The following is a 25,062-nucleotide window of genomic DNA, read 5'->3' as shown; positions in this document are numbered from 1 at the left end:
CACATGATTTTACTTGATTTCATTTGATTCCTCAACACAGAATCTGAGGCCTTGTGTCCATAGCACAAATGGTGCGTGACACATCACAGACCAAATGTTTGAAGCCCAAAGTATACTTCGATCAGACGCGAACAAATTTCGTCATCAGCAGTGTGCTCGAGCACTGAACATGCGCAGCCCGATTTTGCAGAATGCGCATTCACCTGCATTTATTTGCACTAATTAGTGGGTCCAGAAGTTGGCAACACTAACATCTGAACCGTTGCTGTCATGAAGAAGCGCTAGAAGATGATGTAATTGCCTGTAAACAACAGTAGACGAAAGTAAAAACATCAACAGTGGATGTGCACGTGAAGAACTTGCAGAGGTCAGGAGATCCCTGCATTTGTGTGACTTCAGTTTGAAGAAATATAAAGACATCTTTATGGGTCTAAACTCCTGAAGAGAAATAGTCCAGCATCTCAAAGCAGTCATAGCACGCATGCGCCAAATGCCCGTGTATGTGCGCACTGTGAAATGAAGTACTTCGACAGGCTCGCGTTCGACTGTATGCAAACGCTGAGCGTTTGCGTCAAAATCAAAGCATACATTGGGCTTTATACTTAAGGTAAGGGGTTTGGAAAAACTTGAAACTAGAAAATAAAATGGATGTTTGACAATTATAATTAAGGTTGCTAGGACTAAATTAACCCAGACACAGACTATAAGAGCTCTTCATGTTGCCACAAAAGATACACCAGAACAATTATCGCAGCACTGACAGAACCAGTCTCCTAGTCATTTGTGTTGGGCCACTGCACTGAGTCTCATCTTTACGGGCGCTGACTGCCATTACAGCAGATGAAGTGGGCCAATGTTGGGCAGACGCAATCAATTATTAATACGAGTGCATTCTCAGCTTCATCAGAGAAGCATCAGCGACTGACTGTTTCACATGCAATCAAGGCTGTCTTGACTGCAGCCCTCACACTTGAAAACGGTGACTTCTTTCTTTTATACCACCACAAATCAGCCACAAAGTGCACAGATGTTGACCTGCTCTGTGCAATAAAGTAGCAAATTTGTTCTGGCATTAAGACATTATTGTACTTAAAGATGAAGTGGGTAATTTATGCACCACTAGTATAAAAAAAAAAAAAAAAAAAAAAAAAATTGCAAACATAGTTTTCAAACAGGTTTCCCAAACACCTCCATCTTCTGTGGGTCATCAAACAGTAGTTCTGCCCCAAACTAACACCACTGGTTGAACAAATGTTGCTGTGTCAGGCTGATTGGGACACTCAAACAAACAAGAGGAATGTTTTGAAAGCTTAACTGAGCCACAATGTTTACACTATTCAGGGAAATCACTGTAAAAATTACTATCTTACAATTGTCTCAACATTTGGGATGGGAGAAAGTATTTTAATATCGAAAAATTACCGACTTCACTTTTAAACTGAAGTTAATAACATCATATTCATGATGGGCTGTAGTCTGAACACACTAATCGGTTGGATCCTATCCTGGAGCAAAATGTTTATGAACCTGGAGAGAAATAAGCCCTGCTCGGTTAATTGTAGTTGCTGCTTGCTTTCGATGCCAGCACCTGATTGTGCACACTTTCAGTACTGGCTGCAACCCAAACCAAGAGTTTCACATTCCTCCATAAACTCTTGAATTGAATAAGGCAGCACAAAGCTATCAACCCTCTCCAAATTACACTGAAGCACAAATCCAGTGTGGAGTAGAATGAAGAGCACACACTGGATTTCCCAGTGATCTTCCTGAGCCCCATCGCTTAAGTGGTTTTGAAATCACAATAATGAGCTATATTTCAACTATCTGTGCAATCAAGTAGACTGGAATAAGAGGATATTGGCAATCTAAGCAGACCGTACATACACAGACACAAATAATTATACACATACACACTAGATAAAACTCCATGAACAGATTTCATGATGGACACAGTCGGAGCAATTTGCATTTACTCTTGCAAAGTGCTTAATCTTATGTCTAGTGTTAAACAGTAACTAACTAACAGTTGGGACAACTAGGGATGTGCACAAGTAATCAATAGGGGTGTAACGGTTTATCGTGGCATGATATATCGTGGTTCATAAATGTGACCATGCGCATCATGGAGATTGGACTTTTTTTTTATTATTATTTTAGCGTCTGTTCTATCCAATATGTGCAAAGACCTACACCTACGTAACATGGGCATACAAACAGAAATTACTTCAATGCACACAAGAAGCTCAAAATATGATTGCACACTAGCAGCCACAGGTGTTATATAATGAATTTGGCTGAAACTGCGAAAACGGACACTGAAACTGAAAAGCAAATGTAACACAGGGAGAAACATGAGCAGGAGAGAGTCACGCCTTTAAAAATGAAAGTTTACAGAGGTTTAATAATAATGCCATATTAAAAAATCTACTACAGCGGTTATATATAACGCTGAATATTATGTATAATAATGCAGTGGGGAAATATAATCCTAATGTCAAATGTCAATCTGATTTGATTTCATCAGTAAATTATTCTTTAACAGGATAAGCATGCACTTCCATTAAATATGTATTTTTTAAAAGACTATTGAGATGTAATCAGAGAAAATGCTATTATAGAAAAACACTAAATTTGAATTTGAAATATTTAAAATGTATGTAATCAGTGACAGTGTGTAAGCAGCATATGTATCTAACATAATTCCTAATTTTCAGTTAGCAGAATTATTAGCTAATAATTTTGGCATCCTTGCCCTGTTCTGAGCTCATCTTTAGTCCCAGAACATCTCTGATGGATCATTTAGCACTTTTAATAAAAGTACTTTTAGCTAAATTTGAAAGGCAATTAACTTTTTAAAGCAATAATAATAAAAACTTTCAATCTGAATTTATCTTAAGTCAGGCTTAGTTAAAAAATTGTGAACCGAACCGTGAGATGAGTGAAATCGTTACACCACTAGTAATCAACTAACCGAGTAATCATTCGCACCAGCTAGTCAACTACTAAAATAAAAACTATATAATATCACAAACTGATTTTCCTTTTCGCATTTGCCTGCCATGAGCAACACTTAATATATATTGTACTTTCCCTAAGAATCTCTTATCATGCAAACCAACGGACAAGGATCTGCTTTTATGGTGGAAAGAAATTACTAAGCGGTGCGAGAAACTCAGAAAATCAGTCCAGTATGTGTGCATATGCGTTAAATCTCTGAACACTGGCAGAGCGCATTTACATTTACATTACATTTACATTTATGCACTTGGCAGATGCTTTTATACAAAGCGACTTACAGTGCCCTTATTACAGGGACAATCCCCCCAGAGCAACCTGGAGTTAAGTGCCTTGCTCAAGGGCACAATGGTGGTGGCTGTGGGGATTGAACCAACAACCTTTTGCTTACTAGTTCAGTGCTTTAGTCCACTACACCACCACCACAGCATTTGATAAAAAGCCAACTTTCACCACTTGTTTTCTGAAAAATAACATGTGATATTATAAAAATGTGACTCAAAGTTCATACATGTGTGTCAGTATTGGTTTCTATGTATCAGACATGTTCACAAGATCCTGAGGTCCAAGTCAAGTCTCAAGTCTTTGTTCACAAGTCCAAGTCAAAGCTTAGTTTTTTTTTTCTTTTTTTTTTTTTTTTGGGTGGTGGTGGAGCTGAAGCTGGAGCTGATCTTTATCTGCAGCTGGTTAGTTTAAGCTGGTTAGTTTAATAACACTGTATAAGTCCAATTCCATTTTGAAATATTAAAACTGACTGCTTTAATGGATTGCCTTTATTTATTTATGTCTAATAAAGTACATACGGTTTTACTTTAATCATGGATTTTATTTTTATTCAGGAAACAATCAATAAACTATAAATTTTTTTGCATTAAAATGTAACAGATTTTACACAGAAGGAAAACTAGCTTTGTCCATAAATCTTTAGGGCTTTAAAGCCCTTTATTCTATTTAGCATTTGCCTTTATGAAAATGTACCATAGTATTTATAGTTTAAACAGTGGTATTTAATTGTAACAAGACCATGGTAACCTCAGGTAAAACCAATCATGGATCTTCACTACCATGGTAAAATGTAAAAAAAGAAAAACAGTATTCTACACACATAAAACTATAAAAACAAAATAAAAATAAAAAACATATATACACCGATCAGCCACAACATTAAAACCACCTGCCTAATATTGTGTAGGTCCCCCTTGTGCCACCAAAACAGCGCCAACCTGCATCTCAGACATTCTCATAACATTCTGAGATGATATTCTTCTCACCACAATTGTACAGAGTGGTTATCTGAGTTACTGTAGACTTTGTCAGTTCTAATGAGTCTGGCCATTCTCTGTTGACCTCTCTCATCAACAAGGCATTTCCGTCCACAGAACTGCCGCTCACTGGATGTTTTTTGTTTTTGGCACCATTCTGAGCAAATTCTAGAGACTGTTGTGTGTGAAAATCCCAGGAGATCAGCAGTTACAGAAATACTCAAACCAGCCCGTTTGGTTTGCACCAGAGAATTCTGTGCCGAAAAAAATGTTTCCAAGACTCGCGCCTTGCTTCTCACTGGTCCTCGCAGGCTTGCAGGGCTGTAATGTGAGCTGTGAGGTTGAGAGCTCGACACCGGTCCGAGAGATGCGTAAGCAGAGCTACTCTGTGCTCGGGCTGCTTTGTCCACTGATTCGGGCAGTGAATAGCGCTCTTTCATTCCACTTTTGATGCGTATGCCATTTGATATTGCTTAACAGAAAACTGCAATGCATTATCAGAGAGAGAGAGAGAGTGTGAGAGCTGGCCAAAACAGTCGCAAAATGACTTGTGTTTTTCACGAGTCTATGATTTAGAGTCCAAGTTAAGTCTCAAGTCAATTGTTTTGGAGTCCGAGTCGCAAGACATTTTTTTTGTGACTTAAGTGCGACTCGAGTCCGAGCTGCAGACTCGAGTTTCCATCTCTGCTATGTATGCTCGGGGTGAGTGCAAATGTTGTTGCTGTTCTTTAAAAAAAAAATTTTTGGGCCTACGCCACTGATCTTACCACAAGTAGGACTTCACATGTTCCTGAATTAACACCCACGTCTCACCAAAGTCATCAGATTTCCACAGCTGCCAAAGAAAAACAGAAGAAACAACACACAAAGAGGGATGAGTGGTTCAGGAGGCAGCAGTTTCTTTTATTACATGCAATATGATTCCACATTTGTCGTGAATCGGCTTTTCATATGAAAATTGTGGCAGATAACAATATAAAAAAAATGCTGGTTGATGCAAAATTTAAAAGGGCAACCTCCAATAGCCGAAAGCCTAAAATGACAGTACCATTTATCTTACAAAAACTGGACACAGCTTACAAAACATTTAGACACCTTTGTCTAAAGTAAAAAAATAAATAAAAAAAAAAAAAAATCACAAATGAGGACTAGGCCCAGTGTTGAAAGAACACTTGTATCAGATGTATCAGTAATCATACCTGTTTATTTGGATGTGAACTGTCATAACCCAGGACCAGGTTTGGCCTCTTACTATGCAGCAGTAAATCTGTGGGCTTGAATGTGATGGAGAAGCCCTGGACACTTTTACAGAAGTCAAAGGTGTTCCACAGATAACTGTTTAAGGTGTCGGTAAACAGGTACTGGAAGAGAAAATGAAGAAAATATAGATAAAGAAACTGCAACTTCAGCAAGCATAAAGAAAAATTCACTTATGAATTGGTCAACAACACCACAGAAGTTCTCAAAGCTGCAAGGCTACAGTCTAGATAAACTGTATATTGGGGTTCAAAAGTCTAAGACCACAGTAAAAACTTTGGATTCAAATTATAATTTAAATGAACAGTTTTATGATTTTGAGAATTGTATAACAAAGACACATTAAGATGTAAAATTACTCCCCCCCCCCCCCCCCCCACCCCCCTTATCACTTATCAAATAAACAAATTAAATTGACCATGTCAACTCCTTTGCACAAAAGGTCACATTTCCTTGTTTCTACTGAAGCATATAAGATGCTTTTTGGAACAGTCAAATCATGCTGGATAGCATGGATTATCAGATTATTTTGTATAAACCTGTGAAGTCCATGCCAGCTCCAGTGTGTGCCGTCATTGAAGCAAAAATGGGACATACCAAATACTAAGAAATTTCATAATTCAGTTCTGAAAGTTTAACTAAAATTTTCACTCAAATTGTTAAGCTCATTAAATTTCTAATAAAAAACAACTATTAAATCAGAAAAATGCTAAATAGAAGTGGATTTACAAGTGGACTAAGACTTTTCAACACACCTGTATATTCCAGGCAGTTAGCTCCATGAGCAACCTACAAAGTGTTTTAGTAATAATTATATATATATATTATATATTTTTCAACATTTTTTTTAAGACAATTGATTAATCGGATTTAGCATTTCAACCATTCTAATCTGCCTCTCTTCTCTTTGATCATACAATTAAAAGCCTTCCCCATAAACTATGTCCTCTCAATGGCCTGGTTAAGGAAGCAGGAAACTTCCCTCTTCAGATTCACAGACAGTGAGGACTGGGACTGAAATGCAAACACTTAAAAAAAAAACTAATACTGAACAGAGAAACAAAAGAAGAAAGCAAGAGGAAAGCATATGTATTCACAAACCGTGATCTTCATTACACCATGTGCTATTCTAAACAGAACCAGATTTTTTTCATTTTCTGATGAAAATGTGAGTGATGTTTGCCCGTGCAAAACTTGTTGCCAAGATACTAGGATGTTGTGGGTGGTTGCCTTGACATTAATCAATGATAAAACAGGCCTAGTATGGATATTACTCAGTCATCATGCAGAAAACTCATCATCACAGCGATTTGTGTTTGATTTTATTACTTTATCACAAATACATTAAAATACTACATAATAAACTCCACCAGCACCCTGCCAGTATCTCTGTTTATTATCCCATCTGTAGCAATTGAGATTCAGAATTTTCCCCCCTACGTGCAGATTGACTGCACGAGTGACTCAAATCACTCAAAATGTAATTGAGCAGGTCTGTGCTCAAATGAAGAGGTTGCATGCTTTACAAATTACACCTGTAATGATTTAGCATCAGGAAGCAGCTGTACTGCCAGCAACATCATTTGACTCCAGATGGATGGTCACCGTCTGCTGCCGTCAGCCTCTGTAAAGACGCAATGCAGAGTCCCACAGCAGCACCGCCATATCTGCAGCTCAGCAACACAACTCCCATGAGACTCTGCTCCCTGGAGCAACTTGAGCAAGCAGTTACAGTGGGATCCAAGAGCAACGACCAGGGACGAAGACCTTAAAGAGTTGCTACATTCAAGTTGGGCAATCGAAATTATGACTTATTACACAGCGCTCTTGAATAATTAATTCTGATTGGTCAATGGTGCCATCTAGAGGTCTGATATGTCTGAGTAACAACCCCACATTCGGGGATTAAGACGTATCAGAGCGCTCATCCGGATGTTGCGAGTCATCTTTCTTGCTTCTCGGATCACTGTGCGATCTCTACAGATAAGCTAATAAATCATTTCAAATCAAATCAATATTTCATGTCCATTTATTTATTTATTTGGCAAGTATCCTTGTAATAGAATGGATAATGAGGAGTCAGACGGTCATTATCACAAAATAAACACCAACAGAATGTAAACTGGAGGTGGATTTCAGCTGTTCAGCGATTTATTTCTTCTCACATAATTTCAATGAAAATAAATATTTTATGTGCATTTATAAATTTATTTGCTTAGTAGCTGTGTATTTCATTTGTGATAACGACTGGCTGACTGTACATTATCCCTTACATGTCACACATTCAAGTCAGAAACAAAATAGGTAAGTAGCCTAACCAAAGCAAATGAACAATGACAAAAGCTTTTTTTTCTGTTGCACAAGTGGATAAGCATAAGTGAATACACCTGCACCACTCTTACATAACTTATATGATTTATTTATGAATGGTACTTAATAAATTTGCAAATTTGTCATTTATAACAAATTAATACTACTGAAATACAGCACTAGAAATAAAAAATAAATTCAAGAAACTGTTCAGTATCAGCTACTGCAGTTTCCCACAGGTAAATGCCACTTGGCTTAGTTATTCATAGATATGTAGCATAAATGCTAATTCACACTGCCCCAATAAATGGCAACACACTCAAACATTTCAAATAATCTAAAATTGGCAGTCGAATTTATGACGTGTTGATTTTTTTCACCCTTTTCACAGACTGTGATGACACGTTTCCACCTTATTTACATATTTTATAATATTTTCTGGAAAATTAAGTTGCACCTGGTCAAAAAAACATTGTTTAGAGAATAAAAACACATATACGTCGCATCTCTGTATAGTCACGCTGACAGAGATTATATATGACAGGCACTAGGACCCGGGAGCAGCTGCCCAAGTACTGGCTTCCCTTTATCCCCTCAAAAGTCAGACGTGCTCCGTTATGAATAAATATGCATCTCTATGCTTCGTAACTCTATGCTGTATACCAGGGGTCAGGAACCTATGGCTCGCGAGTAGTGCCCGACCAATATATCGGCCAATATTAGCCTTTCACTGATATATCGGTATCTGCGTATGTTTACCGATATATGCAGATATGAAAACTTTTTTTTCAGAAATTATAATGCAGAAAACAATGCTTCAATTGGTGTCATAGCGTAGTTTGTCCAGCAGAGTGCGCTCCGACTCCAAGTTGAGTGGTGTCTTCACTGTAAGATGCTAACTAGTTTGTGAAATACATACTGGAAAGATAATAAACAATGATTCCATCATTTTCCCTTTTCAATATAACTAATATAACATTAACCCTGTCCCTAACAACCATGTCATTCATGTCTGTTTGCTATTAGCCAGCTATAGTTTGTCAGTGCAGTCAGTAATGTAGCAGACTGAAAGGTAAACATCAGAGCATTTTTTTGCAGCTCAGCAGACAATGGTGCGGTGGTGGATTGTGTCTGTTGAGTGTTGATTTCACGCTATGTTGTTACCTAGTTGGTGAGACGCAATGCTGGTCCATCTTTTACTCTCCATGACAACGAGCTTATAGCTAACTAGATAACCACGTAGCTACTTTCATTGCTTGTCAGCTGAGTGGAAGCTAATGTGTAAATGTACACTATATTGCCAAAAGTATTCGCTCATCTGCCTTTAGACGCATATGAACTTAAGTGACATCCCATTCTTAATCCATAGGGTTTAATATGACGTCGGCCCACCCTTTGCAGCTATAACAGCTTCAACTCTTCTGGGAAGGCTTTCCACAAGGTTTAGGAGTGTGTTTATGGGAATTTTTGACCATTCTTCCAGAAGCGCATTTGTGAGGTCAGACACTGATTTTGGACGAGAAGGCCTGGCTCGCAGTCTTCGCACCTATTCATCCCAAAGGTGCTCTATCGGGTTGAGGTCAGGACTCTGTGCAGGCCAGTCAAGTTCTTCCACACCAAACTCGCTCATCCATGTCTTTATGGACCTTGCTTTGTGCACTGGTGCGCAGTCATGTTGGAACAGGAAGGGGCCATCCCCAAACTGTTCCCACATTGTTGGGAGAATGGAATTGTCCAAAATCTCTTGGTATGCTGAAGCATTTAGAGTTCCTTTCACTGGAACTAAGGGGCCAAGCCCAGCTCCTGAAAAACAACCCCACACCATAATCCCCCCTCCACCAAACTTCACAGTTGGCACAATGCAGTCAGACAAGTACCGTTCTCCTGGCAACCGCCAAACCCAGACTCATCCATCAGATTGCCAGATGGAGAAGCGTGATTCGTCACTCCAGAGAACGCGTCTCCACTGCTCTAGAGTCCAGTGGCGGCATGCTTTACACCACTGCATCCGACGCTTTGCATTGCACTTGGTGATGTATGGCTTGGATGCAGCTGCTCGGCCATGGAAACCCATTCCATGAAGCTCTCTATGCACTGTTCTTGAGCTAATCTGAAGGCCACATGAACTTTGGAGGTCTGTAGCGATTGACTCTGCAGAAAGCTGGCGATCCATGGAAGTGATTGGAACACCTGAATTCAATTATTTGGATGGGTGAGCGAATACTTTTGGCAATATAGTGTATGTAAAAATGTATTCACCAAACTGTTTTGTTCAGGATTAGCAGTTTGGTACCCCCTTTAACCAAACAATTCCAGTCATTGCATTTATAAAATTTAATATTTAAAAGTCCGTTTTCCACCGTTGAAAATTTCCCCTGAACTTGTATAACAGAATACGGTGCAACACGGCTGCCGCTGTTTATCTCTTGACTCGGCAGGTATAAATGCTTCTTGTTTTACAATCTCCCAATAATTGACTGACAGTATTAAAATAGTCAGCATGTGACTGATACTAAACAGTACTACTGATGTTTATTTAGCTATTTATTTTATTTTTATTTATTCTTTATTTTATTTTTATTTATTCTTTATTTTAATGGTCAGCATTTGACTGATACTAAACAGTAATACTGATGTTTATTTAGCTATTTATTTTATTTTTATTTATTCTTTATTTTAATGGTCAGCATTTGACTGATACTAAACAGTAATACTGATGTTTATTTAGCTATTTATTTGATTTAAATTTATTCTTTATTTTAATGGTCAGCAACTGACTGATACAAAATATACAGTACTGATTTTTATTTAGCTATAATTTTAATTTATTCTTTATATAAATGGTCAGCAACTGACTGATACTGAACATACAGTACTGATGTTTTTTAAGCTATTTATTGTATTTTTATTTATTCTTTATTTTCTCAGTGTTCATTTCCAGAATTTGTTGACAATGTATAATAATAATGTCAAATATTCTTTGATAAAAATATTTGTTTTTAAAAAGCAGCCTTCTGAGTACTTTTGCATAGTCATATGGAAAATCGGTGCACAATCCACATAGAAAAGGTCTGTTTTCATTCCAGCTCAAAAATTAACTATATCGGCCATCAGTGAATTTTCCTCTAAAATCAGTATCGGTCTCAAAAATCCCATATCGGTCAGGCTCTACTCGTGAGCCACAAGTGGCTCTTTGTTAAAAATCAAGTGGCTCACCGGGTGTCTCACCATTCACCAACACATGATCGTTTACAACTTTCTAGAGAGAATTTTCCAGCAGAAAGTGTGGGTGCGATTGCAAAGCTTGAAGTCAATGACAATTTTAATTTCCTTTCTTCCGAATTTGTCGTACAGCCTACTCCTGGTGAACAAGGTTTGAAATGAACACCCGCCAAATGCAGATTTTTAATGCGGAGTATTTAGCTGTTATACCAGCCACTGTGAAGGGCGACCTGTAAGACTTCTCGGAGTGATATATTACAAGAAATTAGAAACAGAGACATGCATTTGATGAAACGTGATTACATTTTGAAGAACTGACGAAAGAAAAGCCGCCAATGTGCATCTGATTTTATTTGCAATGAAAGCACTTCTCCTAGACATGCACATGCATAGAGTTCTGGGCCTCGTTTCCCAATAACTATTGATTTTAGCTGTTAAGAGCATTTTCTACGAGCAATTTTATAAAAACGTTCGTTATTTTTTATGTGCACCCAGGGTGTGATATAGCACCCGCCACCCGCAAAATGCAAAGAGTCTCAATCCAGTTCGCGAGCTCCTCGTCCAAATGTATTTCACGCGGGAGAAATTTTGCTCATCTACCCGCAACAGGTGGGTGATATGTAAGACATCTCGGAGTGACGCATGACAAGAAATGCTGTCAGTCAAAAAGACACGCTTGAAGAAACACACTTTATTATATTTTTAAGAATAGACAAAAGAAAAGCCGTCAGTGCTCGTGTCCGATTCGATGTTTGTTCAGAGGCATGCAACGGGACACTGTCTTGTGGAGCAAGCGCGTGCAAAGAGTTATCACTCCTTTTTCTCTGTTTCATTCTGTTTTCAACTGAAAACTGTTTGGAAGAATAATGTCGTCTGTGAGAATGCTGCAAATGATCTCTGATCATCTCGTGAGGTGCTGTGAGTTTTGCTTTATTTCCACGAAGCAGTTAATAGTAATATATACAGGTATCTTTGTATTAAAGAAACAAAAACGAAAGTAAATAAATCATAAAGTAATACAAGACACGTTCACCTTGAACCTAAAATTGAGTTCTATTTTATTTTCTTTAGGCAGCATAAACTGTATTACCAAAAAGCAACACAAACACATTCGATAAGAACACACATTTGGCAGCATTTTTGGGGAACACAAGGGAATTTATTAGGCTTATTTATTATGATGATTATTATAATTATCTTTACATTTATAATTGTCTTTAGTTCTTAATTTGTAGGATATTAGTACATTTTCACCTGCTTGCGTGATGGCAAATGGGGCCGTTGTAGATGGTAAATGTTTGTATTTGGGGAGGTGGTTATATCTAAGATTTTTTAATCACTTCGTTATTTTAATTGCTTTTTCGTATCATTTAAAGTGCAATTTGAATTTAGAAATGTCTTTTAAGTTTTTCGTGTTTCAAAAATTAACTTAATTTTTAAAGCAAAATCAATAAAGCAAAAATATTCACCGATCTTAGGGGTTGACCATTTAATCGGATATCGCGATATTTTAAATCGATTATCATTAAAATATTTTTTACATATCGCCCAGCCCAAAAGGGAAGTTACATTTTTACAATTTTATGGAGACCCGCACAAACACGTGTACTCAATTCCATATTGCAATGTTACCTATGAATTTTTGCATATTTGTTTGTTTTTGAGTAGTCTATGGCAATATAATGATTTTATTTGATTGAAAAACGCTGTTTTTGAAAATAGTAAATTATTCGTTTGTGGTAAGGCTCTTTTGAAAAAATGCATCGACCAAAATTTTTAAATTGGCTCCTTAGTGAAAAAAGGTTCCCGACCCCTGCTGTATAGAAATAAACAGCTTTTAGTCTGTGAGTATAACAGTATGCCTGCTGTATTCCTATTCATTCATTCATTAACGTTAGCGACTGTCTATCTGTGGATATTTCTTCATTTATTATTTTTTTTTTTTGCAATTAACATTTTTTATTGATTAATATGTACACAACAAAGAAAAACATATACAACACATATACAACGAATCAACATTTCACATTCAACCCCCACTAATATCCCTTCCCATTCACCAACCCCACCCCGACCCCCAACGAACACCTCCGTGGTCACACATAATAACACACACACACACACAAAAAAAAAAAAAAAAAAAAATATATATATATATATATATATATATATATATATATAAAAAAACATAGATAATTTAACTAAACTATACTCTCCACATCCCCTCCCCCAAAAACACTAAATAATTGCCCCATTTCTTAATAAATAAGTCCCAAAACCCCAGCCTTCTACTTGCCACCTCCTCGAAAGCTGCCACCCTCCCCATTACCACTCCAAAAATGAGGGTGCTCTATCCGACTTCCAACAACTTAAAATAATTTGCCTGCCAAACATGAGACTGGTCAGAACCCAATTTTTTATGTGATTATCCCCCATATTTATGACTGCCCCATCACCCAAAATACAGAGTCTGAGACAAAGTAAAATCTGAGTGCTTAAAACGTTACACATAAAACTCTGAACCTTCAACCAAAATTCCTGGATCTTAACACACCCCCAAAAAACATGGATTGTGTCTCCATCTTCTGATTGGCATCACCAGCAGGTGGGTGTGTCTTTAAGACAAAGCCTATACAATCTAGAGGGGGTCCAATACAATCTATATAATATCTTGAATTGCATAAGGCACACCCTTGCATCTCTAGATGCAGACTTGACCTTTTTTAGAATCCTAGCCCACAATTCCTCCCTCCAAAACCAAGTTTAAATCTTTCTCCCATAATCTCTTGATAGAAGTTAAAGCTCCGTCCCCCAGACTCTAAATTAACAGGGAGTAATACACTGATGCCACATGACCTTTTCCCAAACGCAGTAATCACCTCTCCCAGAGTATCTGCTGCTTTAGGGGGGGTGTGTGCTACTCCCAAAAAGTAGTAGAATGTCACAGCTGCAGATGGCTGGGAAGTGGTTGACGTAGCAGTGGTCTTGTGTAACCTCAGCTTAAAATAACAAAGACAAGAGAACCCAAGGATGTCACACTTACAGCCAAGTTAATTTAGTTTCCATACTCACTCGTTTATTGTCAGCAGGGCTGTGGTAGAACTGGGAGATGACCTGTTTCTTGCCCTCCTTGTCCCCAGACAGTTGAAATCTTTCTGATATGTGGGTGAAGGTGGTTCCATAGTCATAGGACACATACACCTGTTGAACGAATAACACAAGAGTGTCAAACTTCCAATCTGACTCACAACGGTTGAAAAACTGCATGATGTACCCATCTGTATGAATCTGTGAAACAAAACCTCCAATTACAGTTTAAGTCAGAAGTTTACATACACTTAGGTTGAAGTCATTAGAACTCATTTTTTAACCACTCCACAGATTTAATTTTAGCAAACTACAGTTTTCGCAAGTCGTTTAGGACATCTACTTTGTGCATGACATGAGTAATTTTTCCAATAATTGTTTACAGACAGATTGTTTCACTTTTAATTAACTATATCACAATTACAGTGGGTCAGAAGTTTACATATACCAAGTTAACTGTGCTTTTAAGCAGCTTGGAAAATTCCAGAAAATGATGTCAAGCCTTTAAGCAATTAGCCAATTAGCTTCTGATGGGCTAATTGGAATAAATTAGTTTGGTGAGAAAAGTGAAAATCAATCCCAGAACAACAGCAAAGGACTTTGTGAAGATGATGAAGGAAACAGGTAGACAAGTATCTATATCCACAGTAAAATGAGTCCTAAAACGACATAACCTGAAAGCTGCTCAGTAAGGAAGAAGCCACTGCTCCAAAACAGCCATAAAAAAGCCAGACTACAGTTTGCACATTGGGACAAAGATCTTACTTTTTGGAGAAATGTCCTCTGGTCTGATGAAACAGAAATTTTACTGTTTGGCCATAATGACCATCGTTATGTTTGGAGGAAAGGTTTGCAAGCCGAAGAACACCATCCCAACCATGAAGCATGGGGGTGGCAGCATCATGTTGTGGGGGTGCTTTGCTGCAGGAGGGAATGGTGCACTTCACAAAACAGATGGCATCATGAATTATGTGGATATATTGAAGCAACATCTAAAGACATCAGCCAGGAAGTTAAAGCTCAGTCGCAAATGGGTCTTCCAAATAGACAATGACCCCAAGCATTCCTCCAAAGTTGTGGAAAGTCAAGGTATTGGAGTGGCCATCACAAGCCCTGACCTCAATCCGACAGAAAATATGTGGGCAGAACCCTGACTCAGTTACACCAGTTCTGTCTGGAGGAATGGGCAGAAATTCCAGCAACTTATTGTGAGAAGCTTGTGGAAGTCTACCCAAAATGTCTGACCCAAGTTAAACAATTTAAAGGCAATACTACCAAATACTAATAAAGTGTATGTAAACTTCTGACCCACTAGGAATGAGATGAAAGGAAAAAAGCTGAAATAAATCATTCTCTCTACTATTATTCTGACATTTCACATTCTTAAAATAAAGTAGTGATCCTAACTGACCTAAAACAGGGAAGGTTTTCTACGATTAAGTCAGGAATTGTGAAAAACTGGTGTATGTAAACTGCTGACTTCAACTGTACTTATACAGTAATAGTGTGCATGCACATTTTTATACATAAAACGTTTGATAAAATGTGCAAATGTTTTGAAACTGCACCTGGCTGAGGTACACTCTGTTGTGGGGACGCTCATCCCTCGAGTGCGCGTGCTTAATGCGGCTAGATTATAACGTGATGGCTCACGACGTATTGAATCATCATATGTCACTGTGCATTTCTTATCGTGAAGAAAATTGGCAAAATGCAGCTTTATTAATAAGAGAGAGGTTTTTTTTTTTTGTGAGTTAAAGATGGATTGAAGTGAACAAAAAGGTGAGAGAGGGTAGTCTTCGCCCCATTATACGCTGCAAAAAAAAATAAAATTTTTATTTGTTTTTGTTTTGGCTTGTTTTCCAATATAAATATCTTAGGGTGCTTTCAAACTGGCAGTTTAGTTCGAAACAGAGCACGGTTCGCATGAAAAATTGGTAATGTGAAAGCTGTCATGCGGACCGGGGAGCGCACCGTGGTACCGAACCCGAGACTACCTGTAGGAGGTGGTCTGAGTTCGGTTGCAATGGACCTGTAGCGCGATTCACGTGAATGTGAAAGCAACTCGGACTCGTGTGCACACTCGTCCTGGAAGTAAAGTAACCTGCGCATGCGTTTTAGCCGATGACGACATCATTAGTTTCAACAACACTCAAGGAACCACACATTCCTGAAAGTCCCAAAAAAAAAAAAAGACACCACAATGACATACAAGTACAATCAACACTATAAATACTGTCTGTCTATCTATCTATACACCTTATAAATACTATATATAAATACTATTATAGGTTATAAATATAGGGTATAATAGGAGATGACAGTGGCGATAACTTCACCTTGGAAACGAGCGTGAGTAAGCGTGCAGTGTAAACAAAGATAAGTAAGCGTTCAGTGTAAACCTTGCAATCAGCTGTCTCCTCAAAAAACTTTTTTTTGCGAGCAGCAGCAAGCCGCCTTCCCCTGGACATCTGATGAGTTACGCCATGAAGCACACATATACGCAGTTGTCGTTCACTCTGCTGTGCATAATGGCACCAAAATAACAAAAAAACAAAAAGTATGATGAGTCGCATTGTGTTCTCCATGCGTGTTTGTGATGACGTAAGATGAACGCAAATGGACCAGGGTTCGATAGAATCAAGTGTGTATGAAACCAGACCCACGCTGCGGGGGTCACCGGGAACAATCGCACTCGGAATCGGACCGCAGCAAACGTGCCCAGTGTGAAAGCCCCCTAAAACTCCTTTAAAACAACGTACATTTACTTTAGCAGCTATACTGCAGAATAATTTATTTATTTTTTTATCTGAGAATGTTGAATATAATATTAAAAATACAAATATTTTAAAATATCTAAAAATCCTTTAAAAAATATGCATTCACCTGAGAAGCAGCATATAAAATGTTTAGACTTGCTTTTAGAGAAGAGATCTTGAAGTGTATTTTGTCTTTACTGCACTCGCATTAGTATAACCAATATACAAAATACACTTATATTTAAGATACATTCTCTTAAAGCAAGTCTAAATATCTTATGTTACTTCTCAAGTAAATGTATCTTGTTTTAAGGAATTTTTGACAATTTTAAATGGAAAAAAGACAAATACACTTGATAACAATAGGATTTTTTTGTAGTGAAATTTTTACTGAATTAAACATAATAAAAAGTATTTTTTCCCTTTAATTCAGTGAATGCCACTTAGAGGTATTTTTAAAAGATGAGTTTGTTCTCTTTATTGTTAGGAAGCACGTTTAATACAACCTTTTAAGTCGGGGCACAAGCTGAATAGTCGGTTTAGAGCTAATGATTAATCGTTGCAATAATCGCCCGAATAGTCGAATAATCATTCTAATAATCGTTAGATTAGTCGATTATCAAAATAATCTTTAGTTGCAGCCCTAAATGAGACCAAAAGTATCACCTCACTAATTTTGAAAATTGTACATGGAGCTTTCTGTACTGATTTTCTTCTCCCTGCTTTTCTATAAGAACAGCTCCTTGGTTGAATAAGCTATAATTCCCTGAACTGTGCCATCAGAAATGCACTTCACGGTTGAGCAGATAACAACTCTAGCACCTCATAACACTTTTGTTCTTGCATTTGCATTAAATAATAATAAGTCCAACATTGCAATTATTGCCACGCAGAGGAAAAAATTGCATACAAGCAGGGCTGGGCGATATGGCAAAAAAATAAATAAATAAAATCTCGAATTTTATCAAACTTATGGACAATTTACAATTCACAATTCTATTTTTTAAACTTTTAAATGTACTCCCATGATTCACATTGTATGTTCCTTATTAGAATGCAAAGCAACCTGGTTAAAGAAATCCAAGTTCTTTTCATTATAGGAAACAAAGGTGAGCAAGAAAAATGTACAAATGCACCACAGGGGGCTGTCAACAGTGTAAATGTAAAATAAATTAAAATATAATAAACCCAGATGTTCAGAAATAATAGAATAAGAAAACTGCTAAATAATTCTTAGCCAATGTATGTATTCATTTTGTCTAATCCAGTTCTATTTAGAAAGTTATCTAGAAATCAATATCTATAGATTATCAAGTTTATCTAGAAAGCACTCATTGTATATCAAACAATTTGTGTGTATATTCATAAACCCCTACAGATAGAGACGCACCCTCTAGCGGTTCATGCAGAGCAGCACAGCAATATAAAATAAGAAAAAAAATAACTAGCAAAGTTTGTCAAAATTATCACTTGTCAAATGTTGGCTTATAGATGCAGTACACTTGAAACACGTCACAGAAGAAAGCAATAATTAGCGATCTATCTGAATCATCATGGCAAAAGGAGCGGCGGATGTTTGATTGTCCCATATATAGCCTCTATATGATTTGAAATGAAGCACCCATTACTGTCACATAACGTAACTAACGCTTTTTATGGGTAAAAAGAAAAGACAGGAGACCGTTCATCAACATGTGTACGGCGAGGCCAGTTATGGTCTTAAGCCTGTGTATACCTGTATGATGGATGAAGCTGAGCTACAAATCACACTGTGTACAATCGTATTGTATTGGGAATATTACAGCTGTCTTTTATATCAGTCTTTGTGTTGTTAACCTGTCACATTCATTTGAAGAGCGCCACACACGTGCAGCTGATCAGGTCGGGAGCAGCATTAAGACAAGTGCTATGAATTATTTTTCTCTTCCTTATTCAAACTTTGGTGGATTTACAACATATCTAACTATAGTGTTTGCGATATTTTTAGCAAAATCTCGATTAAAAAATAAAATAATAATCGTGTCAAAACGCAAATTCGAATTAATTGTTAAAGTCGGTAAAACCGCCCACCCCTACATACAATATATTCTTTCCAAGGTGAGCAGCGAGTTAGATCAGGTAGGTTTAGAGATGACAGTGTTTCCCATTTATTACTTCTCATAATAACATAAAAGCTCAATCCGAGACACCAAGGCATTTTGAGGACACAACATTGTTTGAGGTAAGTAACGTTAACTAACGTTACAGTATCCACTGCAGTTATCCATTAGTCCAAACACAATTTTATCATTATCAATGTACGTTAGATAATGTTAGCGTTAGCTGTCAGTCTCCTCGTTAATGTCGACTGACATATCTGGCTGCTTGTTGTGAAAAAGAATGTATAACGTATGTAACATTATATCTATCTAGCTAAAGTTAGCTAATTCTCTAATGTTAAAGAGCACCTATTATGATTTTTAAACATGCCTAATTTTGTTTTAAAGGTCTCATACAATAGATTTACTTGCATCCAGTTTCCGGTGGAGAGAATGCTGGCACACGTTGGCTGCCGCTTCTCCATTCGTGTCGTTTTTAAAATTGTTCTATCTTCCTTGTTTTAATTTTTTTTATTATTTAATTGATTTTATTAGTTGTTTTTACACTTCTTTTAATGATTCTGGTCTGAACGCGATGAGTCTTTCAGTACGTGTGGTTCAACGCCGTGTGATCAGTGATCCTGCATCTCTAAACTTCATCCCTTCATGCATGAGGAAATCAACAAACACAAAGAGGAGAGAGACCCATCCAATCCCAGGGATTACATTGACTGCTACCTGGATAAAATTGAAAAGTCTTTCAGTATGTGTGGTTCAACGCCATATGATCGGTGATCCTGCTGTGTGATTGGGACTAGATGCAGTGCCCTGTGTGATATAGGCTACTTGTGCTGCTGTGTGATAACATCGTGTCTGGATTTTACTCCAAGTAAATCATTTTGGATAATACCGTTCCTACCATGCGGATTTCCTTGCTATCCATTGTCATTGTCATTTTAACTTTGACTGGGCTTCGCGGAGAGCGGGTCCTTCAACATTTGGATTTCATCATGATAAGGTACTCTTTTTTTGAACTTGGGACATCATTGGGATCATTGGGACATCATCTACCCCCTGACATTTGTGTTCAAAGGACCTTATGGTCGTTTCGGCTTTTACGTCGGCCGAAATATTTACACAGAGGATCGTGGCGCAACTTTCAAACTACTGGGATTGTCATAAAAGTTTTATGTTCTCGCTCTATGGACTCAGAAACACACAATCGTTCTTTATGTGGCATTTGCCTTCTGAACTTGTGTTATCCACAAGTGACTTAAAAGATAGTGCGACTCGAATCTGCGAGATCTGCACATCAAAATGTTCGCTCACTGAACAATAAGACTGCTTTATGATATTATATTGAACAATACACAAAAATTTTTCTGTATCTGTGAAACTTGGCATCAGCCGAATGACTTCATAAATCTAAATATGAGTATTCCACCGGGTTATACATACATTGATAGGCCACGTTTAAGTGGTAAAGGTGGCGGTCTTGCCGTTATCTACAGAGCTGATATATCGATCACTGAAATTTCCATTCCCTGTGTATCATCATTTGAGTGTGCAGCTTTCAAAATGAATGGTACCTCCCCTGTTCTTGTTTTATTCATCTGTCGTCCTCCAAAACCTAATCCTCTGTTTTTTGCTGAAATCACAGAACTACTTACATTTGTTAGTTCTGTTTGTCTATCAATGATTCTCACTGGAGATATTAATATTCATGTGGATAATTCAAATAGTAACCAAACAGTTGACCTTACAGAAGCATCAGATTGTTTTAATTTGATCCAACATGTATATTTTCCAACTCATAACAAAGGCCATACACTTGACTTGGTGTATTCAGCTAGACAGCAGTGACTTATGTATTAGTGATCATAAGCTTCTCACTTTTAAGCTACTTGTTCCTTCTCCAAGATGTGCTCAAAAAAGGGTCATTAGTTTTAGAAATGTCAAGAAAATTAATTTATATTGATAGTTTTTCATTCTGGATCTCAGAGCACCCAACAGTTGGAACTGTTGATCACTATAATTCTGTCTTATCATCTGCTTTGGACGTGTTCGCCCCTAGGAGAGAACGTATTGTTTCATTTATTAAATCATGCCCTAGGTACACTACTGAGCTCAGAGCGCTTAAGGTTAAAAGTAGGCAGCTTGAACGCCAGTACAAGAAATCAGGCTTGACTGACCATAAGTTCATCTATGATGAACATTTGAGTCAATACACTGGAGCACTTAAAGCGGCAAGAATAAAGCACTATACGGCCATTATTAGTGATGGTGCTGCAAACCCCAACATGATTTTTAAAACAATTAACAAAATTCTTACACCTATTAAGCCACCGATTTGTTCCTCTGTACATGAGTGTAACAAGTTTCTCAATTTCTTCATGGAAAAAATTTAGAACATTCATAAGTCTATTAATTCGACACCCTGTTCTGCAATTCCTGTGACTTATCCACCTAGTTCCTCTGAAAGTACATTCTTTAATTTTAAAACAGTTACTATTGATTGTATTCTGAAATTATTGATAGCAATGAATACAACTACATGTACTCTTGACCCTATCCCAACAGTTGTTCTTAAGGAATGTCTGCCATCAATAAGTCCCCTCATTTTGAACATTGTGAACACCTCGCTTACTACTGGTATTGTTCCAGAAGCTCTTAAGGTTGCAGCTATTACACCAGTCCTTAAAAAGCCTGGATGTGATAAGTCTGATCTTTCAAATTACAGGCCTATCTCAAATCTTCCCTTTCTTGCTAAGGTTTTGGAACGTGTCGTTGCGACACAACTATACTCACACTTGTCACTCAAGCTTTTTGAGCCTTTCCAATCTGGGTTTAGAAAGGGACACAGTACAGAGACTACCTTGGTTCGAGTCATGAATGACCTGCTTGTTTCAGCTGACTCTGGAGCTTCTACCATCTTGGTGTTGTTAGATCTGAGTGCAGCATTTGACACGGTGTGCCACTCCATTCTGCTTAATAGAATTGAGAGTTGGCTTGGTATCTCTGGTACGGTGCTTAAATGGTTTAAATCTTACCTTACTGATCGTTCCCAGTTTGTTGTTTTGGGAAACAACAAATCTGACAATGGACAGGTCTGTCATGGTGTTCCTCAGGGATCTGTCTTGGGTCCGATATTGTTTAGCATTTATATGCTTCCTCTGGGGCAAATTATTAGGAATTATGGCTTAGGGTACCACTTTTATGCTGCTGATACTCAGATCTATATCAGCTCTAAGTCCGATATTAATGTTACCTCTACAATTTTTTCTGAGTGTGTGCAGGAAATAAAAATGTGGATGCACCATAATTTTTTAAAACTGAATTGTTCAAATACAGAGGTTCTTCTCATTGGCACACCAGCAGCTATTCACAAAGGTAGCAATTTCAATTTGATTATGGATGATAGTATCGTAGTTCCATCTACTCGTAAACTTGGTGTAATTTTTTATGCTCATTTGACATTAGATTCACACATTGAGTATCACAAAATCTGCATTGCATCACCTTAGAAACTTTGCTAGAATTAGGCCTTTCCTTACATTGCCTGATGCTGAAAGGCTTATTCACGCATTTGTTACTTCCAGGATTGATTATTGTAACGCACTATTTGTTGGTCTACCTGCTAAATCTATCAAACGGTTACAGTATATTCAGAATTCAGCAACATGTGTTCTCACTTCTACTCCATCACGTCAGCACATCACAGGCATGCTTTATAGTTTGCATTGGCTTGCTGTTCAGTCACGTATTGATTTTAAAACTCTCACTCTATCTTACAATGCTGTGCATGGAACGGCCCCTTCTTATTAGTGCCCGACCGAAATATCGGTCGGCCAATACTATCGGTCGATATTAGCCTTTCACCGATATATCGGTATCGGCGTATATTTTACCGATATGCGGCGATATGATAACTTTTTTTCAGAACATATAATGCAGAAAACAATGCTTTAGAATTGGTGTCATAGCGTAGTTTGTCCAGCAGAGCGCGTTCCGACTCCACTGTTTACAGAGCTGACTCTGAGCTGACGGTGGCTCTGCAGACAGAGCGGAGTTAAACAATCTCTTCTTGTTAAATTGCTAACTAGTTTGTTACATACTGGAAAGTTAATAAAAAATGACCCCATCATTTTATATAACTAATATAACGTTAACCCTTTCCCTGACAACCATGTCACTCATGTTTATCACATATGTTTGCTGTTAGCCAGCTATAGTTTGTCAGTGCAGTCAGTAATGTAGCAGATTGAAAGGTAAACATCAGAGCATCTTTTTGCAGCTCAGCAGACAACGGTGCGGTGGTTGATTGTGTCTGATGAGTGTTGATTTCATGCTTCGCAGTTGCCTAGTTGGTGAGACACAATGCTGGAAAGTAAAATAAACAACTTCCGTCTTTTACTCTCCATGACAACGAGCTTATAGCTAACTAGCTAACCACGTAGCTACTTTCATTGTTGTCAGCTGAGTAGAAGCTAATGTGTAAACATGTTTTCACCAAACTGTTTTGTTCAGGATTCACAGTTTGGTACCCCCTTGAGATCATGAGAAACATTTCAGGCAAGTGACCCCAAACTTTTGAATGGCAGTGTAAATTTGATGGTGCAACGGTCAAATATTTAGTAGAGTGTGAATTGTGACTTAGTGCCCATTTACGCCATAACTAGGCTAAGTTGTAACATACATATAGCTGGTGCAACTGGCCCCTGATGTTTATTTAGCTATTTGTTTTATTTTTATTTATTCTTTATTTTAATGGTCAGCCATTGACTGATACTAAACATACAGCACTGATGTTTATTTAGCTATTTACTGTATTTTTATTTATTCTTTATTTTCTCAGTGTTCATTTCTAGAATTTGTTGACAATGTATTATAATAATAATGTCAAATATTCGTTTAAGAAAGCAGCCTTCAGAGTACCTTTGCATAGTCATATCGGTGCAAAATCGGTGCCCAATCCACATAGAAAAGGTCTGTTTTCTTTCCAGCTCAAAAATTAGCTATATCGGTCACCATATCGGTTATCGGTGAATTTTCCCTCTCTAAAATCGGTATCGGTCGGGCTCTACTTCTTATATCTGTAACTTAGTTACCCTTTACATGCCTTCTCATTCTCTTCGTTCTGCTGATTCTTTTACTCTCCAGCAGCCTCTTTGTAGACTAAAATCTATGGGTGAGAGAGCTTTTTCAGTTGCTGCACCTAGATTATGGAATGCACTTCCTCTTGCTGTTAGAGATGCTCCCACATTAGACTGTTTTAAGAAGTTGTTAAAAACCCATCTTTTTAAAATTGCTTATATAGATTGAGATGACTAGTATTTTATTGTATTGATTAGTTTTATTGTATTGTTTAGAATGATTTATTGTTTTGTACTGTATTACAGAACTTTTGTATTTTATTTGTCTTATTTGCATCTGTTTGTAGCGCTTTGGGTACTAGAAAAGCGCATTATAAATAAAATGTTTTATTATTATTATCCAAGGTCAAAAAACACTTTAATTTGCTCATAATTTAAATTGCAGCATTTCCTTTTTTTACCAGTGTCAAAAACAACTCGTTCAATGATCCGTTCTAAAGGATTCATCTAAACTCCTCCTTTCAGAGAGCCTACACTGCTCTGATTGGTCAGATGTCCCAGTCTGTTGTGATTGGTCTACCGCTTAGTGTAGTGTTTGAGGGTGGGTCAAAGCTGTTCGCAAGCAGCCAATGAAGACCAGAGGTGGGTTTTTTGTTACCAAATTACGTAGGTTAGTAAAGGAAGTAAGTCTGGATTTACTAACGACTCGTTTCAGGTGTTCAGAATCGGATCTTTCTTTTGGGAGTCAATAACTCCATTTGTCATGCACTTTGATTTTTGAAACTTTGCAGACTTTTTTTACATTCACAAACAGCTATATAACACACTACATGAAAGGTAATATTTGAAAAACCATAATAGGTGCTCTTTAACGTTATTACCAGCGGCTCTGACAACGTAACTATTTTCAGCATCTGAGGAGCAAGTTGGCTCATCATGTGAACTGCGTTAAACTCTGTCTCATTTGCCATACTTTGTG

At 37.5% G+C, this 25,062-nt stretch overlaps 1 protein-coding gene across 1 annotated transcript in view; it reads right to left on the bottom strand.

The window, feature by feature from the left end:
- LOC127429716 (sortilin-related receptor-like) overlaps window positions 1-25,062 on the bottom strand; it is a 112,424-nt gene that overhangs the window by 70,743 nt on the left and 16,619 nt on the right. Inside the window, exons 3-5 of the mRNA XM_051678822.1 lie at window positions 14,139-14,267; window positions 5,477-5,638; window positions 5,045-5,112 (exon numbers count right to left, since the gene is read on the bottom strand). Of these exons, the coding sequence (XP_051534782.1) occupies window positions 5,045-5,112; window positions 5,477-5,638; window positions 14,139-14,267 (359 nt within the window). The remainder of the gene's footprint in view (window positions 1-5,044; window positions 5,113-5,476; window positions 5,639-14,138; window positions 14,268-25,062) is intronic.

The sequence above is a fragment of the Myxocyprinus asiaticus genome, chromosome 39 (assembly GCF_019703515.2).
Source record: "Myxocyprinus asiaticus isolate MX2 ecotype Aquarium Trade chromosome 39, UBuf_Myxa_2, whole genome shotgun sequence".
NCBI classification, from domain to species: domain Eukaryota; kingdom Metazoa; phylum Chordata; class Actinopteri; order Cypriniformes; family Catostomidae; genus Myxocyprinus; species Myxocyprinus asiaticus.
Note: the sequence above shows the minus strand (reverse complement) of the source record. Positions and strands in the feature narration are given on the sequence as shown.